General features: G+C 35.0%; 1 protein-coding gene across 2 annotated transcripts in view; it reads left to right on the top strand.

The window, feature by feature from the left end:
- cnksr2a (connector enhancer of kinase suppressor of Ras 2a) overlaps positions 1 to 20,062 on the top strand; it is a 151,408-nt gene that overhangs the window by 98,884 nt on the left and 32,462 nt on the right. For both annotated transcript variants that reach the window (XM_030123454.1, XM_030123453.1), the window contains exons 12-14: positions 208 to 297; positions 5,200 to 5,414; positions 14,402 to 14,453. In XM_030123454.1, the coding sequence (XP_029979314.1) occupies positions 208 to 297; positions 5,200 to 5,414; positions 14,402 to 14,453 (357 nt within the window). The remainder of the gene's footprint in view (positions 1 to 207; positions 298 to 5,199; positions 5,415 to 14,401; positions 14,454 to 20,062) is intronic.

Genomic DNA, 20,062 nt, shown 5'->3' with positions numbered 1-20,062 from the left:
CTAGCACTCCAGCTGCCAGTGCACATCATTTGAAAAAGTTTTTAAAGTGATTCAGCTCTATAGAGAGAGGCGAGAATAATAAAAAAAAGTTTCCGAGAGAGGTTGAAATTATTGCAGGAGTCATAAACATCACACATCAGCATTTAAAAAGTGAGTTTTAAAGCAGAATATTAAGTTGTGTATGTGTGTGTGTGTGTGTATTTGTAGGCAGGCTGAGGCCCATTTCCATGCCTGTGGAGTGTAACTGGGTGGGCGACTATGAAGACCCAGCCAAGCTTAACAGAGAAAGCCGCAGAGGTGAGTGGCGGCGTGTGGAGTGCATATGTGTGTGTGTTTGTGTGTGTGTGCACCTCCACAGGATCTTGTTATATTGCGCTAAACGTTCCCTTCTCTCTGTATTATGAAGAGATCAGTGTGTGAAGATCAATGCACCTCCATCCCATTCTCTAATTCTCTCTGTGATGCTAATCAGAGAGAAACGAAATGAGAGGGGATGAGAAGGGGAGCAGAAAAAAGGGTAGACAGTTGGCACAAAGACAGAGAAAATGAAAGGGAGAAAGAATAAAAGCGATAGAAAGAGAGGAATCGAGAAGATGGGGTGGGGTGGGGGGTGGTACAGGAGACAGAAGGAGAGAAGGAGGGATGAGAGGAGGCAGAAACGGAGGGAGAAAAAAAGCCACTATTCCTCCTGACCTCCACCTGAATCACTCACACAGTTGCCATGGAGACGCTGACAGCAGCTCTTCTCTGTGTCTCACTTTCCACTGGCCGCTACCTAGCAACCAGGGGAGGACAGGGTGGCAACCGTGCAGAGAGGTAGTGAAACCTGAGTTCCCTCCTCTCCTGAATGATGGCGGCTAGGGAAGTTGTTTAAAAAAAAAAAAAAAAGAAAGAAAGAAAGAAAAAAAAGACTGACATTCAGTATAAATACTCACAGGCGCATAAGGATGGTTTTCTCTGTCTTTTATGCACAAACTGCAGCCTGACTGTGTGCAACATGGGAAATTTTGATTCTGTTTTTAAAGAGGAACTATGTACGATTTTACCGTTTCGGCTCTTTTTCGCTGTTTTGTTGCATTTTTCTCTGTGGAGTTCCCCCCTACAGTTTTTATATGTTTTCTCAGCTTTGCCTCAGTTGAATCATATGCTATTTATAAGATTTGGTAATATAGCTGATGTATCGTTTCTCGGTAAATAATACTGACCGGGTAGGCTATGACTATTTGACCTTTGGTTGACATTCAGAAAAAAATTGTTTTAGTTTCGTATCAAGCCATTTAACCATCACAATTACTTCAAAGCTGTTTAATTAATGTAAAAATCTTGCATGGTTCCCCTTTAAGACCCTGTTTACACTTGGTTTGAAATTGCATTTTGGATAATTGCATCACATGTAGGCTCGCACACCTGTCGCTATCATACACGATTAAAGTGCTCAGACGAAGGCTTGAACTCAGATTTCATCACTTTCATCACCAGCGGAAGGTCGTATTTTCCTGTGCATTGTAATTACACCAGCATCACATTTGCCTCAATTGTTAATGCAGTATTTTTATAGAACCCCTCGAAATAAAATGAACGTAGTAATAAACTTTATTTCTGTAACACAGATAAAATCACAAGTGCTTTACAATAAAAGTGCAGGGGTGTAAGATACAAATAGGGTAATTAAAAGAACCAAACATTAAAATCCATCAACTAAATATTTGTCTAAATAACTTTATCTTCAGCAAAAGTTCACACTTGAGTCACATCTTGAATGTTTTATTTCTAATCCACTTTCATGGTGTACAGAGAAAACTACAACATTTGTGTCACTTTTCTTCTATAGTCATGGAAAAAATGATTAGACCACCGCTTATTTTCTTCCATTTCTTGTTCATTTTAATGCCTGGTACAACTTAAGGTACATTTGTTTGGACAAATATAATGATAACAACAAAAATAGCTCATAAGAGTTTCATTTCAGAGCTGATATCTAAATATTTTCCATGTTTTTTTAATAATAATAACCAAAATCACTTAGAGGTGTGTATGACTTTCATCAACAATTTTTCATCATATCTGTAAAACCCGATTCATAGCCTAAGTATCATTAATCCTTAAGTCTTTCCATGATTATGCACCTGAATCTCTTCCCTCACGGTGATTTGTGATTTAGTGATGTATTCCGAACATGCAATGAAATTTAACATATATGCACTAGCCAATCATACATATACTCAGTGCCAATGAAAACGCAACACTTGAATGTGTTTTATTGTTCCTGAGCTGCATCAATATGTTTAAGTTTCACAGGTATAAGATAATCCCAAAAAATTTCTTAACAACCTGAGACGGGTTGAGCTATTGTCACGCTTGAATGAACTTGTCTGCATTCATAAGACTTGTTTTTCTCATTGCTCAGCGATGAACTGCTCAACTTAAGGAATTGTGGTCAGTTAAGGAGCGGTCATGTTCTGTATATAAAGGCAAACTGAAAAGCACCAAAATCATTTGCAACTAGAAGCACTCAGAGAGCACAGACCTCCGCCAAGGCTGATCAGTGCCCCCCCCCCCCCCCCCCCCCCCCCCCCCGTGGGCCCCCCCCCCCCCGATCACCACCAAATTTAATCATTTCTTCCTTATCCCATTTCCAACAAACCCTGAAAATTTCATCCAAATCTGTCCATAACTTTTTGAGTTATGTTGCACACTAACGGACAGACAAACAAACAAACCCTGGCAAAAACATAACCTCCTTGGCGGAGGTAATAACTCAGCGATGCCTAGACTGACACGTGATCACAGAGGCCATGCTATGGGGCTCCTGGAGGCCGGAATCTCTGCTCGGCAGGTGGCGCGCCGTTTTGGATGCAATGTGTCCACCATAGTCAGGATGCAACAGAGGCATGAAGAAACTGGCTCAACTGCAGACAGACCTCGCCCTGGACGAGCACGTGTGACCACGCCACAGCAGGATGGCTACATTGAGCTGCAGCACCTCCGGGACCACTTTGTGACTTTTGGTTTTGGGGGTCCTTGAGTTTCTTTCTTTATCCTTATTTTTTGTCAACAAACTTGGATGTGATTTTTTATTTTTACTGTATAGAAATGGCCTGTGATTAATTCCAAAGAGCTTATGGAATAGAAATCCTCATCAATTTAAAAAAATATAAGAATCTTCAAGTGTTGTGTTTTCATTGGCGCTGAGTATAATAATACAAATATCACGAATGATAACAGTCTTAGACAGAACAAAAGCACAACGGTGAACCATTTCCAAGTGTCCTCCATCATTAACAGTCCATTTATTTACGAAAAGAGCCAGTAGGTCATTAGGTCATTTTCGGAAATTTGTCACGATGTGCATTGTGGGAAGCGGAGCTCCACGCAGCTGCAGTAGCAAGAGGCAATGAAGCCGTTTCCATGTTTTTTGCCGCTCCGCCATGATGCGGCTGCAACTTAGGCTATGACTCATGTTTTACAGATTTGATGAAAAATTGGTGACGAAAGTGATACGCAGCTTTAAGTACTTCATCACCATCACCATCAATATCTATGGCATTGTACTGCCAAAAATAGCTCATAAGAGTTTAATTTCAGAGCTGATATCTATCCATTTTACGAAAATTATTAGACCACCTCTTGTTTTCTTCAATTTCTTGTTCATTTTAATACCTGGTACAACTAAAGGTACATTTGTTTGGACAATTATAATGATAACAACAAAAATAGCTCGTAAGAGTTTAATTTCAGAGCTGATATCGATCTATTTTCCATGTTTTCTTGATAATAACTAAAATCACTTCAGTTCTTACATCAATATCTATGGCATTGTACTGACAAAAACAGTGCTTTTAGGCATTCCATGTTTTCTTTTCTGTCTGTTTTAGTCACATGATACACACAGGAGTTAGTGCTTGATTGCATAACTATTGCTTTTGATGACTTTTGAAGGTCTAATTTTTTCCGTGACTGTATGTATGAACCTGACAGTGTATTCCAGCTGTTGAGATCATACCTCAGTGTTCCTCTCTTTTTTTTTTTTTCAGTGATCATATCCTGCTTTTTACTTTTCTGTTACATTCTTGGTTAATGCATCAGGATGCTTTATTGCTCAAGCAAAAAAACAAAAAAACAACATACAATATATATGCAAATACAGGGGTTGGACAAAATAATGGAAACACCTTAAAAAATCAACAAAATATAATTTCATATGGTGTAGGTCCACCTTTTGCGGCAATTACAGCCTCAATTCTCCGAGGTATTGATTCATACAACTTGTGAATTGTTTCCAAAGGAATTTTAAGCCATTCTTCAGTTAGAATACCCTCCAACTCTTTTAGAGACGATGGCGGTGGAAATCGACGTCTTACTTGAATCTCTAAAACTGACCATAAATGCTCAATAATGTTGAGGTCTGGGGACTGTGCCGGCCATACGAGATGCTCAACTTCATTAGAATGTTCCTCATGCCATTCTTTAACAATCCTAGCTGTATGGATTGGGGCATTATTATCTTGAGGTGAAGGTGTTTCCATTATTTTGTCCAACCCCTGTATGTCCCAGATCCCCTCAGCCAGTGGTTTGAACGTGTCTCTGTGGTTGTTTACACCTGTCTTCTTGTGATCTGATTACCCAAAATGCCTTGCAAAACCAGATGGAAACAATAAAAACATACATGATATCTCCAAAAAAGGAATCTGTTATCGCAATCATTTGAACCCACGGTCATACTTTTATTTCAACATTAATCAGGTCGTTTAAGACGCCAAACTTCCATCCATCATGTTGGAAGGTCAGAAAACCAAGTATTTCCAAAAGTACAAGCCTTGGACTTTTTTTTTTTTCCCAACATAGGTGGTGCAGAAAATAATCGAATCTGATTAAAGGTCAAATCTGTAACTCTAATTTAATCTCTCAAACCCCACTGTTCTAATTGTAGTAGAACTTTGAGTGGCTTGACCTTTTTACATCGCCTTATTTTTTTAATTGATTCTTTAATTAACCGAGAAAACGTCAGCCTGAATAAACATCACGAGAAAAGCATCGGCGCTGAGTTGCAGATGAAGAACGTGGGCCTATGAAAATCTATTTAGAAAAGTTTCGAAATCCACGCTAGTTAACCCGTCGTGGTAAAAGTTTGCACGTATAATGCATTTTCACTTTTACAACATTTTGCTTGGTTTTAATGCATTTCAATTTGTTCTACAGAAGCGTCACTCATGCGCTACGTTGGACTGTCTGGTGGGGACGAGAGGACCCCCTGTGACGAGTACTCCTCCCACACAGCCCGTCCAGGCAAACGGTCCAATGACACAGCCAAACGTGCCAAGAGGCGGAGCCATCACAGCCAAAGCCCCTCCCACTATGTTCTCCAGACAAATCAAAGGGATTCTCCACCGAGAGATGCAGCCTCAGTTTATCACGTATGTTACTTTTTTTTTTGTTTTTGTTTTTGTTTTTTTTTTAAACATTTTTACAGTTTTATCATGAGAAAAATGTAGTGTACATACTGTATTTGGGTGAGAAATTTCAGACATTAACATATTGACCTTGTTTTGACTAACAGGAAGCTATGGTCAGCCTATGGGCAAATCAGATTTCTCTCACATCTCAGTTGGTCTGCAATTTATTTATTTATTTATTTATTTTTTAATTATCTGCCTCAGAGATTAAATGTGCTAAATGTTGCATATTTTAATAAGATGAATTGGAAAACAAATGACAAAAGTGCTGGTTTGCTGATGTATTCAAGGTATATGATAAAGTGTTATTACATATATATTGGTTTATGTGCATTTATACAGTAAATGTATAACTCTTCCACTAGATAGAACCTGTAAAGTGAATGTATTGTCATTTACAGACAGTGTTTTGAAGTAGAATTGTTAGCTCTGAGACAAATATTCCTTTGAAGTAAAACCAATTTTCTTGTTGATTGTCGAATTTCACATTTTTGACCCAAGACTGTATCTTGGAAACTTCAGCCAACCGGCATTTACGACTTGATTTTTCTTTATCAGTAGTCGCTTTTCCATTGATCCTCAAATTGTGCGAACATAACTTGCAATTAAAATTTTACCAAATGGAAAAATGAGAATTTCACCTAAACAAGAGGAGGTTTTTCGGGTGTAAAGCAAATAGTATATCATGCAAAACTACAATGGAAAGACCTTTTTCACAACTAGAGTCACGTAAATTAAAAAAACAAAAAAAACAAAAAACAAAAAACAGACATTGACGGATGTTACATCAAGTGAAGAAGAAGAAGAAGAGTTTTAAAAAAAACATGGCACGGTATGTGTAGACACACCAGGAATAATCTTTTTTAAAATTTATTATGGGATAGAGGGGTAATATGTAATAATAATGAATATATCTGTAAATCAACATGATATTTACGTATGTCGCCATGTTTATGGAACGACTTCTTGTGTCATCTCACGATAATAAATAAACAAATCATCGCATTTGTGATTTAATGAAAAAACTGAAATTATGCACTTGTTTTTTCGACATTTAGTAAATACCAGTAAAGTTTTGCGTATATGTCCAATGGAAAAGTGACTAGTGACTCACACATGTTGAAATTTCACAACTTTTATCATGGAAGTACTTTAGTTGTAGACCAGTGTTATTTGCAATTGATCAGATTGTGTTTGCATGTATCTGCACACGTTACTCTGGTACTTCATAGTTTCATGTTTTTTCTGTCATTCCTTGTATAAAATCCTCCATCAAAGTGGCAGCAGATAATTTATTTCAAAGTTCATGCACATGCTGTTTTTCTCCATAACACTCTAATAGCAGTCGCAGCATGGAATCTGCTGAGCTCTTCCATTACACCGGCATTGACGTTGTGTGTCACCTTGAGTGATGCAAAAGACCTTTTTAGGGCACTCACAGAAACACTCTGAAATTCAAATTTTAAACCTTAGTGTGCTTATTGGAGGACCTAACAAGAATGTATTACTTTTGTGACTTTTTTTTTTTTAAATTATTATTATGTACAGGGTTCCCACGGGGTCTTAAAAAATCTTAAAAGTCTTGAATTTACAAATCTGCACTTACCCCATAAGAACCCAGTGTGACATTTGTGGCAGTACCCAAATGAATTCTTCTCCACATTTACCCATCCTTAAGTGATTTATCACCATTTATTGTAATACTATTTTCTATATTTTCAGTGAAATCAGGTATTTTCCTCCATTTAATTTACTGACCACGTAGATGTTCATAAAAGCTTAGAGTTAAGTTGAGGGTAATTATATCAGAACTAGAGAAAACTGAAAAAAAAAGTGACTTTTTCAGCAAAATCTATCATTAGTTGAACATAAACCCTGTGTGTCCATCCACTGGTATTGATCCAACTCCATGGGTTTTACTGGTGAATCAGCGTTGTAGAAGATGACTGTTTCCACGTTCATTACAGAGCCTCTGAACGTCCAAATGGATCATATCTGATGACCATGAAAATTGCATTTTACACCAATTATTTACACGAATTAGTGAATCAACAGGGATTCAACAGTTCATATCAGTAGATGATTTTAGTAGATGGTGGATGTTTGGGTCTTTATGGGTTATTATCTTAAAAATGTGGTTAAAATGTATTGAATTTGGTATGGTAGGTCTTAAGTTATGTTGCCATATACCATCATAAATGTGTTTAACCCTTTCATGCACGAATTATGAGAACCTTAATCAAAATTTTTTCCTGAGTGTTTTTATTCCTCTTTAGGCATGAAAAAAACAATGCGATTGAAAATTTTCTTCTGAAAAATAATTTTTAAAAAATAATAATAAAAATAATTAAAAATTTTTTTAAAAATACATTAAAAAAAATAATAATGAAAAAAAAAGATTCTCATGAACCTATTTTTCATGAAGTTGCAAAAATGTCCACTCAGCTGGACACCACACGTTTAATTTTTGATGCACAGAAACATATATTTACTGAAAAAATTGTGTGAAAACTATGGGGAGGGCTTGTGATTCTGGGGGTTTATGCTCAGGAGAGATCTACATAATGTTACCAATTCATGTCAGAAAAGATATGTAGTGTCTTAAAACTTTAATAAAGATATGTGTAAAAAAAAAAAAAAAAAAAAAAAGAACAACAAAATCCATGAATATACAAGAGAACAGCTGTAGAATAGCGGTCCACTGTAGTGACCAGTGTGCATGAAAGGGTTAAATGTGTCTGTTAAATATCCAAACTGGTAAGAAAGTAACATTAGTCTACTCAGTTACAACCTGACAATTTATATTGAAATTAGGGACCGGTTATCACTAACTTTGCAGGTCCCAGTGAGAAACGACTTAGAACAGTGGGAATCAAAGCGTTGAAGTAAGTAAATAAATTTTCCTAAATTCTAGGACTCAAATTTTTGCCAGTATGGCCATAAAATAGGCATTTAAATCTTCTGTAAGTACTCTTAAAAAGGTTTTAAAAAGTCTGAAATTTAACTTGTAGGAACCCTGTATGTAGAAAATCAAGCTCAGTGAAGTTACCATATTTGGTTCCTTAGGATGTATTCGGGTCCAAGGCCATTCAATGCTTTGTAGACCAGGAGATTTAAGCCACCTAAAATGTACTCTGGATATGATTTATAAAACTGGATTGCATGTAGTTTTTTTGGTCCAGACTTTTTGAAAGCAATCTTGACGCAATCTGCATCTGCCAAAAAAACTGAAATGATCTAACAGTCTGAATAGCGCCTGTTAATCCTCCATTTTTGGTGTAAAGTATAAACAACACATATGCTGGAACCTTTGCAGAAAATCTCATTGGCTGATGTTTCTCCTTAGGTTCAGAAACTCAAAGTCAACAGATAAAAAATGATTAAATTCGGCCCACACTGGAGGGACTGATCCCTGTACGTATGGATTATGTAACAGAGTGGGAGATTCTCTTCCCTCAGTCATTTGATATGATCATAGCGGCAGAACAGCTTTAAATTGGACCATCCGACACCCTGACACATGATCTGGATTGTAAGAACTGCGGCATAGGACTAAGCATATTGGTATTTGAAGGATTAAAATAAACTGTATGATCGGTTTATGACGTACATCAAAACTCTACATGAGAGGCATGTTTCAAAATGTACTTACATTATGTGGACAAAAGTATTGGGACGCTTTTAATTCAGGTGTTTGTTTTCTAACAGGGCTCTGGGGTACAAAACAATAATGACAAATGTTATAAGACAGTGATAAATATCATATTGGTTTTTAATATTGATGTTTATATCTCATACCAAATGCCTCAAAAATGGTTTTTACTTAATTTATCTCAGTTTTGATTCAGTTTTGTTTGTTTTGTTTTTTTTATACTTGACCATGATTTTAAATGTTCTACCTCTAAATTTCTAAAATATTTTTCCTGTTCTGACGGTAAATAATAAGTTTCTACCACAACTAACCATCTACTTTCTTTACATCTCACTTAGGAAGAAAAATCTCCCTTCAAACTTAAGGAAATATTGATGTTTATCTCTCAAATCAAAATGCCTCAGAGATGGTTTTTACTTAATTTCTCTCAATTTAGATTTTTTTTTTTTTTTTAATCCATTACCATGATTTTTAATGTTCTACCTCTAAATTTCATGTTTCATGTTTCTCACTGGTCATTTTTTAATGACCAGACAGTTTTATTTACAAATGGCAAAAATGACAAAAAAAAAAAACATTACCAAAAAAAAAAAAATTTAATATCCTTAACATTTTGTTTGCAGTGTATTTTATGACATTTGTCATTATTGTTTTGTAGCCCAGACCCCTGCTAATAAATAAAATAATAATATGTTTTATTTGGTGGTGCCTTTTAAATCACCCAAGTTCAGACAATAAAAAGCATAAAATAGCAACATCAAACATAATTAAAACAAAACATCACCCTAAAAAACACATGTAGTACACAGCGTCCAGTCAGAGTGAATATGCCAGTTTGAACAGATGGGTTTTGAGTTTAGATTTGAATGTTGGGATGGAGTCTGACTGTCTTATGTACTGAGGCGTGATGTCGGGATGGTTAACAGTCCACTAGCTTGTTGAGCGGAGGGCGCGGGAGGGGCTGTATTCTTGGAGGAGGTCGCAGAGGTATGTGGGGGCTAGATGATAAAGAGAAAAGAAACACCTGAATTCAATGTGTCCCAATACTTTTATATAATGTAAAATATTTTAGAAATTTAGAGGCAGAACATTAAAAATCATAGCCATGGATAAAAAAAAAAAAAAAACACAAAACAAAATCTGAATTGAGAGAAATTAAGTAAAAACCATCTCTGAGTTATTTGATTTGAGATATAAACAACAATATTTCCTTAAAGTTTAACGGAAGATTTTTCTTCCAGAGTGATATGTGAAGAAAGTAGATGGTTCGTTGTGGTAGAAACGTATTATTTACAGTGAGAGCAGGAAAAATATATTAGAAATTTAGAGGCAGAGCATTTAATATCATGGTCATGGATTAAAAAAAAATAAAAAATCAAAATTGAGAGAAATTATGTAAAAACCATCTCTGAGGCATTTGATTTGAGATATTAACATCAATATTAAAAACCAATATGATATTTATCACTATATTATAACATTTGTCATTACTATTTTGTTTTCCAGACCCTGTTTGAAAAGAAACACCTGAATTCAATGTGTCCCAATACTTTTGTCTATATAGCCTCCTCAAAACATCAAATATGTCTAAGAGCTGAAAATCTGGTTCCTCTCTTCAATAATTTAATGCTAAATCTACAGATCAGGACTCCTATGTTTAGAAAAAAAACCACAGCATCCTCATATTTAAGTGCAAAAAATGCTGCAGTGAAGTGATCTGAACAAATGCTGAGTCGTTATTACCCCCCCGTCACACCCATGACATCTGCCCGAATGCCCATCCACGGAGCTTTGGCCGGCGGTGACCTCGTGCATCTTTGACAGCGTTTCTTTGGAAATTAAATGTGTTTGCGTGTGTGTGTATTTAGTGTGCGTGGACGCTGTGACGGCAGATGGCGTGTCAGTGGGTGTGGGCAGGCCCGTGTCATCTGTCTTGCTGAGCGTGGGGCTGTGAGTGGCCGAGCTCCAGGATCTGACATGTGTAATTTTGTGACATCAGAGCTGGTCTGTTGCCCCATCTGACCTGTCGAGAGAAGTCCAATATCTCAGCAAATGCGAACACATGAGGCCATAAGGTGAACCATGAAAAGTGGCTAGAAAATGAGTTTCGTTCCCATGTGTGGGTACTACTTTTCAAATCAAATTTTATTTATATAGCGCCAAATCATAACAAAAGTTATCTCATGACACTTTACATATAGAGTTGGTCCAAACCAGACTCTAGGCCAGGGGTGTCAAACTCATTTGAGTTCAGGGGCCACATTCAGCTAAATTTGATCTGCAGTGGGCCGAACCAGTAAAACAATAACATAATAATATATAAATAATGTCAACTCTAAACTTTTCTCCAGCGAAAAAAGTACATTTACATTATGAAAAGGTTTACATCGACAAACTATCCTTTCAAAAGATGCGAATAACATGAACAAACTGAAAAAATAAGTGTCATTTTAACAATATTCTGCCTCAGTTTATCATTTACACATGTACATTATAACTTACAGATCACAATGGATCCACAAACACACAAAACATTTAATAACAGGCAGAATCTTGTTCAAATAAAATAATTAAAAAAAAAAAACTCTTAAGGCTTTTCAGGTTGGTCATATTTGTCCAGGTTATTCACATTTTTTGCAAAATTATACTTTGTTTTGGTGTAAATACATGCAAATATTTACATTTACAAAGAGAAAAATTTGGAATTGTCATTATTTATATGTTATTATGATAGTATTTTACTGGTCCTGCCCACTTGAGATTGAATTGGTCTGAATGTGGAACCTGAACTAAAAGGATTGTTAATTTCTTAGTGTAATTTTTGCATTTCACAAATTCATCCCAAGGGCCAGACTGGACCCTTTGGTGGGCCGGATTTGGCCCCCGGGCCGCATGTTTGACACCTGTGCTCTAAGCCAATTTACAGAAACCCAACAGAATCCTCCAGGAGCAAACATTAGTGACTGGTGACAGTGGAAGGAAAAACTACCTTTAACAACAGAAACCTGGAGCAGACCCAGACTGTGGAGGATGGACGACTGACAGGACCAGCTGGGGTTAAAGAGAGAGAGTAAAGGAGGAGAAAAAGAGAGAGTGATAGAGATAGAGAAAGACTGGGGGAGAGGGGGAGATGAGGGAAGTAGGGGGAGACGTGGATGCAGTTGATGCACAGATAACTGAACTAGAAGATCTATGGAACTATATAATAAACACTGTCATAACTGTATGGATACTATACTATACTATACTATAATATATAACTATATAACTATATAAAATAAGTAATAAGATAACTTTTTAAATGCATTTTTTGGTTAGACTGTACCCTCATGGACTTTGGGTTAAAAGCTCTCCGCAATACATTCTGCAGTTTTTTGTCACAAGCCATAAATCTATATGAATATAAAATCAAAAAAAACAAAACAAAACAATATTCTGTGATGCCAGATTCACTTGTTTTATTCATCAACATTCATTTTAGCAACACATAATCTCTCACAAATTGACATTTTTATATATACAGGGTGAGGAAGCAAAATTTACAATATTTTGAGGCAGGGATTGAAAGACAGTGTATGACCAATTAGTTTATTGAAAGTCATGAGAATTTATTTGCCACAAGAAAATGGACATAATAGAAAATGTTTTTATTCTATGTGTCCTCCTTCTTTCTCAATAACTGCCTTCACACGCTTCCTGAAACTTGCGCAAGTGTTCCTCAAATATTCGGGTGACAACTTCTCCCATTCTTCTTTAATAGTATCTTCCAGACTTTCTCGTAATAGTTTTGCTCATAGTCATTCTCTTCTTTCCATTCTAAACAGTCTTTATGGACACTCCAACTATTTTTGAAATCTCCTTTGGTGTGACGAGTGCATTCAGCAAATCACACACTCTTTGACGTTTGCTTTCCTGATTACTCATATGGGCAAAAGTTTGTGAAAAGGTATGGATAATAGTGTTAGGTATGATTATGACATCAATATATGTTTGGTTTCAAAACAACTGACGTAGTGCCTGCTGAGAAAAAACAACTAAATGTTCATTGTAAATTTTGCTTCCCCACCCTGTATATTTATAACATTTTAGACAAGTCTTGATGAATTATTACCATAAAATGTGAATTCAGACCAGTTGTTCCCAACCTTTTTTGGTTCGTGACCCCAGTTTAACATCACAAATTTCTGGCGACCCCAGACATTCAAAACTGAGACTTTTTTTTTTACTAAAATTAATTTGTTTTTGATCATGTAATAGTTAGCTGCACTATGTTGCAAATAAACATTAATTTTAGATGACATTAATCTATATAATGTATATTATTATGGACGGAGGCAGAAAAGCCAGGTGTAGATTACTGCACAAAGTGAGAATTTGATTTTCTTTGGTCAGGATATGTACAGTCAGTCCAGCTTGGATTTACAAGGCTGACAATTAATACTGAACAAACAAGAACTCAAACTATGAATTATAAAAGAGCTGCAGCATCTGAAACTGACCACAATGAACATTTGACAGATAAACAGAACCACAGTGCTTCAGTTTCAGACTCACAGTTTGTCATGTCTTATGTATTGGGATTGTCTTTGTCAACTCAACATATGTTTTTTATTAGTAATTAAAAAAAAAATTACTAGAAATTTCAGGTGACCTCATTTGAATTCTAGGCGACCCCAAGGTTGAAAAACACTGATTTAAACCCTGAAATCTTGGAAATTAATGGAAAAAAGCTTCTTCTACATTTAGTTTCTGTGTGGTGAACTTAGGATAATTCAGGGGGACTCCAATAAGTGGCCAAGGTGTTACATTAGTGTCTAGAACTGTGACGTAATCTTAAAAAAATGTCTTCATCCTTCACTTTTTTGCGTACAGAAGTTTTCTCTTTCATCCCTGCGGCCCCTCAGCTCTATTTTCTCACATTTCCTTTATCACCTGGACGTCCTGTTGTGCTCCACTGCTCCCTCCTCTCCTCTTCCTCCCTCTCTTGTTCTATGTTTAGAGGTGTGAGAGTCGCTGTAGTCCTCCACCAGGTCGACTTTTCCATCCATACCCCCACATGTGCGTATGTGTGTGAGAGAATGAGATAATGAGAGGACCAGTGTTTCCTTTGTGTCCATGTGTCTTCTGCCTCTTCCTCTTGTCTCTCCGCTCCTTCGCTCCCTAAGATCTGTCATATTTTATATCCCAGGATTCTTTGCAGCAAACAAAGGCCACTGATTCATCCTGACAGCCTGCTCTGCCTCCCTCCCTCTCTCTCTCTCTCTCTTTTTTTTTTTTCCTTTCCAACCTCTCTCAGACATACCAACAGTCCTCCTCTCTGCAGTCAAAGAGCAGGAAGAAGAATAAAGGTAAGCAGTAAAAGCCGCCTGTTCGGTTTCATTTCTTGCCACTGTGCAGGCTGGAGCTGCTGCCACCGCCAGACATTTGCCAGCCATGGTCACTCATTCAAGTAATTATTCACTCATTCATTGCATAAGGGACATTGTGTTAATGAATGTAGTGCAGGAGCAGCTGCTGCTTTAGCTGAGCCAGTTCTTTTAGTGGCCCGCTATTTTACAGCTTTGCAATTTTCTAATAATTTCCATAAAGTTTTTTTTTTTTTTTTAACCCTTTCATGCATGAATTATGAGAATCTTAGGTAACACTTTACTTGAAGGTCTACAGGGGTTGGACAAAATAACGGAAACACCTTCACCTCAAGATGATATTGTCCCAATCCATACAGCTAGAATTGTTAAAGAATGGCATGAGGAACATTCTAATGAAGTTGAGCATCTCGTATGGCCGGCACAGTCCCCAGACCTCAACATTATTGAGCATTTATGGTCAGTTTTAGAGATTCAAGTAAGACGTCAATTTCCACCGCCATCGTCTCTAAAAGAGTTGGAGGGTATTCTAACTGAAGAATGGCTTAAAATTCCTTTGGAAACAATTCACAAGTTGTATGAATCAATACCTCGGAGAATTGAGGCTGTAATTGCCGCAAAAGGTGGACCTACACCATATGAAATTATATTTTGTTGATTTTTTAAGGTGTTTCCATTATTTTGTCCAACCCCTGTAGTTCAGGGGTGTCAAACTGATTTTCATTCAGCGGCCACATTAAGCCAAATTTGATCTGAAGTGGGCTGGACCAGTGAAATAATAACATAATAATATATAAATAATATCAACTCCAAACTTTCTTCTATGTTTTAGAGCAAAAAAAGTAAAATTATTTGATGAAAATGTTTACATATACCAACTGTTCTTTAAAACAAGAACATGAACAAACTGAAATTTCTTAAGAAAACTAAAAATCTAAAAATCTTCAGTTAAGAAAAAAAAAAATCTTGAATTAAGCATAAAAAATCTCAAATTTAGCAAAAAATCTTCAATTAAGCCAAAAAAATCTTTAATTAAGTAAAAAAAAAAAAAATCTGCAATTAAGCCAAAAAAAAAAAAAAAGTTCAATAAAGTAAACAAAAATCTTGAATTAAGCCAAAAAAAAATCTTGCATTAAGTTTAAAAAAAAATCTTCAGTTAAGTAAAAAAATGTTTTAATTAAGCCAAAAAAAAAAAAACACCAACTTCTATTAAGTAAAAAAAATCTTGAATTAAGCCAAAAAAAAATCTAGAATTAACAACTTAATTTTTTTTTCTTAAGAAAACTAAGTGCCATTTTACCATACCATACCATACCATACCATACCATACCATACCATACCATACCATACCATACCAACTTTATTTATAAAGCACTTTAAGAACTTTACAGCAGGCCAAAGTGCCGTACACCAAACATAAAACAAGGGATTAAATAAGTAAATAAAACTAGTGATAACACAGGGTGTTAAGTGGGCTAAGAACAACAAAATACAACCATCATAAAAACAAACACAAATTAAAATCTGTTAAGAACAACATAAAAAAAAATAATAATAACAATATTATGTCTCAGTTTATCATTTAAACATGTAAATTACAACTTACAGATCACAGTGGATCTACAAATACACAAAACATTTTATCACAGGCAGAATATTGTAAAAATTATACTTCAGACATTTCAAAATGTTTATATTTGTTGAGGTTATTCATGTTTTGTGAAATGTTGGTTTGTTTTAGTGTATATACAGTAAAATGACATGAAAATTTTTACGTTTACAAAGAAAAAAATTTTGAGTTGTGAGTATTTATGGGTTATTCTGATAGTATTTTACTAATCTGACCTGTTTGAGATTAAATTGGTCTGTATGTGGATCCTGAACTAAAATGATTAACATCTTCAGTGTAATTTTTGCATTTCACAAATTCATCCCAGGGCCGGCCCCCCCGAAATTTATTACAAAATGCACTTGACGCATTTTTATTTTCAGGAAAATGTAATGTGCTAAATTAATCTTTAAACTGTGTGGTTAAGGTTCTGATTATATTACCTGTAGCTCCTGTGACTGATTTCTTCTAAATTGCTCTGAAATTATATTAATTTGGATTGTTATTACATAATGAACCATGTTATTACATTTTTTTAAATAAAAATGTATCAAGTGCATTTTGTAATAAATTTCTCAAATTGTAATAACTTACTACATAATGTGAAAAAATTTACTACATAATGCATTGACGTAGTTTATTACAAAATGCGTCAGTTTATTACATAATGCGGCTTTATTACAAGATGATGTGACATTCTTATTACATTTTGAACTTTTATTACATAATGGGAATTTATTACATAATGCGGCTCAACATGGTGTCCAGCTGAGTGAACATTTTTGTAACTCCACGAAAAATAGGTTCATAAAAAAAAAAAAAAAAAAAAAATCAATTGCATTGTTTTTTTTCATGCCTAAAGAGGAACAAAAACACTCAAGACAAAAATATTGGTGCTCATAATTCATGCATGAAAGGGTTAATGGTGTTTTTCTGTCTATAGATGCTAGCGCAGTTACACCCGACTTTTACTATTTTGGAAGAGAGGCATTTTCAGGACTAGTTCTGGGCCGAGTGTTCATATTTGCATTTTAACACACCGTGCACGTTTGACAGATTTTCCTGAGTGAAGACCAGACTTTGAGCAATTCAATTTTGTTACATATTGGTATATTTTATCCAGACATTTACAGATGAAAATCCATTTTCATCAGCATTTCTTGGCACCGGAAACACATTACTGGAAAAGGAAAAGTACATTTTAGAATGTTTTAATACAGCTTGTCCATAAAGTCTCTTTACAACTGAAATATTATTTTAATTTGGTTAGTTGAATTCTTGGGTTTAATCACGTTAGTCAGTATTGGTCGGGATTCTTTTGTGTCACTAGATTTTCTTCGTTCCACTGGTCAGTCGTAAATTTCTTAGGATAGGTCTCATCTTGGTCACATACTAAACTGACAGATTTATGATCACAGGACTTTACCTCAGGCACAGTTTTAAATACGCATGCCCACAGACGATCGTAAACAACAAGAGATAAGAGGTAAACATCATTATGGGGTTTTGCACTGAGTTGAGGAATTACATCTGCTTGACTTTAGAGTCAGATGACACCAGTTCATTTTCTGTGATCCAGCCCACCAAGCACAAGGGGTTCAGCCCATAGTATGGAGATCAGTTTAAAACAAGGGTGTCAAACTCATTTTCTTTCAGGGGCCACATTCAGCCTGATTTGATCTCCAGTGGGCCGCACCAGTAAAATAATAACATAATAACCTATAAATAATGACAACTCCAAATTTTTGTTTTTGTTTTAGTGCAAAAAACCCCCATTAAATTATGAAAATACCTACTTTTATGAACTGTCCAAACAAAAAAAAATATGAATAACCTGAAAAAGCTGAAATTTCTTGAGAAAAATAAGTGCAGTTTTAACAATATTATGCCTCAATTTATCATTTCTACATGTGCATTATGGATTGGATCTACAAAGACACTAAACACTGAGTAACAGGCAGAAAATTGTTAAAATTGTGCTTAATTTTCTTTAGACATTTCAGGTTGTTCATATTTGTTCAGGTTATTCACATTTTATTGTTACAGGATGGTTTGTAAATGTTAATATTTTCATAATTTAATGTTATTTTTTGCACTAAAACAAAGACAAAAATTTGAAGTTGTCATTATTTATAGGTGTAGTGTAATATTTTTTTCACATCAAACCAAGAAGAAAATATGGAGTGATTATTTTTTGTAGGTTATTATGTTATTATTTTACTGTAGATCATATTGGTCTGTATGTGGAACCTGAACTAAAATGATTTCCACAGCCTTGACTGTGGAATTTTTACGCTTTGCAAATCCATCCCAGGGGCCGCATTGGAACCTTTGGCGGGCCGCATTTGGCCCCCGGGCCGCATGTTTGAGACCCCTGGTTTAAATGGATTATAAAAGTGATGTGGACTGGAATCTCTGGATCCATTTCCCTGCTTGGGGTGTGGATCCTCAGCTGAGTTATATTTTGTTTGTGATCAGATCTAGTCAATAATTAAATTTATAAAAATGAGACCCTGTTGAGCCACATTATGTAATAAATTCCCATTATGTCGTAAAAGTTCAAAATGTAATAAGAATGTCACATCATCTTGTAATAAAGCCGCATTATGTAATAAACTGACGCATTTTGTCATAAACTACTTCAGTGCATTATGTAGTAAATTTGTTCGCATTATGTAGTAAGTTATTACAGTTTGAGAAATGTATTACAAAATGCACTTGACACATTTTTATTTTCAGGAAAATGTCATAACATGGTTCATTTCCAAAATCATAAGATACGGTATCAGACACAACTGACACGGCAATATAATAACAATGTGCTAAATGTAACTAAACTGTGTGGTTAAAGTTCTGATTACATTACCTGTGGCTCCTGTGACTAATTTTTTCTAAATTGCTCTGAAATTATATTAATTTGGATTGTTATTACATAATGAACAATGTTATTACTTTTTTTTTTTTTTTTTTATAAAAATGTGTCAAGTGCATTTTGTAATAAATTTCTCAAATTGTAATAACTTACTACATAATGCGAAAAAATTTACTACATAATGCATTGAGGTAGTTTATTACAAAATGCGTCAGCTTATTACATAATGCGGCTTTATTACAAGATGATGTGACATTCTTATTACATTTTGAACTTTTATTACATAATGGGAATTTATTACATAATGCGGCTCAACATGGTGTCCAGCTGAGTGAACATTTTTGTAACTCCACGAAAAATAGGTTCATAAGAAAAAAAAAATTAAAAAAAAAAATCAATTGCATTGTTTTTTTTCATGCCTAAAGAGGAACAAAAACACTCAAGACAAAAATATTGACTAAGGTGCTCATAATTCATGCATGAAAGGGTTAATGGTGTTTTTCTGTTATGTTATTACTTTTTTTTTCATAAAAATGTGTCAAGTGCATTTTGTAATAAATTTATCAAATTGTAATAACTTACTACATAATGTGAAAAAATTTACTATATAATGCATTGAGGTAGTTTATTACAAAATGCGTCAGTTTATTACATAATGCGGCTTTATTACAAGGTGACGTGACATTCTTAAAAAATCAATCAACAAATAAAAATAATTTTAAAAATGCATCTGAAAAAAACTGTTGCACTATGCAGTTTCCAATCAAGACAATTTTTTAATGTAAAACAGCTAAAACTGTCAATTTCCTGGGTCTGACGAGGATATTATCTCCACAAAATGAGTAATAACTAATATTAGAGTATGATCAAATGTGAGAAAACATTAGTGATTTAGCAATTAGCTGCATTAAAAATGTTTTTATTTCATAGTTTTTACACAGTATATCACTTTCTGATGATGAGTTTTAAATACATGTTTCTTTGCTTCAAAAATTAAATGCATGGTGTCCAGCTGAGTGGACATTTTTGTAACTCCACAAAAAGTAGGGTCATAAAATAATAATAATAATAATAATAATTTGCATTGTTTTTTTCATGCCTAAAGAGGAA

Source organism: Sphaeramia orbicularis, chromosome 20, assembly GCF_902148855.1.
Source record: "Sphaeramia orbicularis chromosome 20, fSphaOr1.1, whole genome shotgun sequence".
NCBI classification, from domain to species: Eukaryota; Metazoa; Chordata; class Actinopteri; order Kurtiformes; family Apogonidae; genus Sphaeramia; species Sphaeramia orbicularis.
The sequence above is the reverse complement of the archived record's forward strand: the minus strand, read 5'-3'. Positions and strand labels throughout refer to the sequence as shown.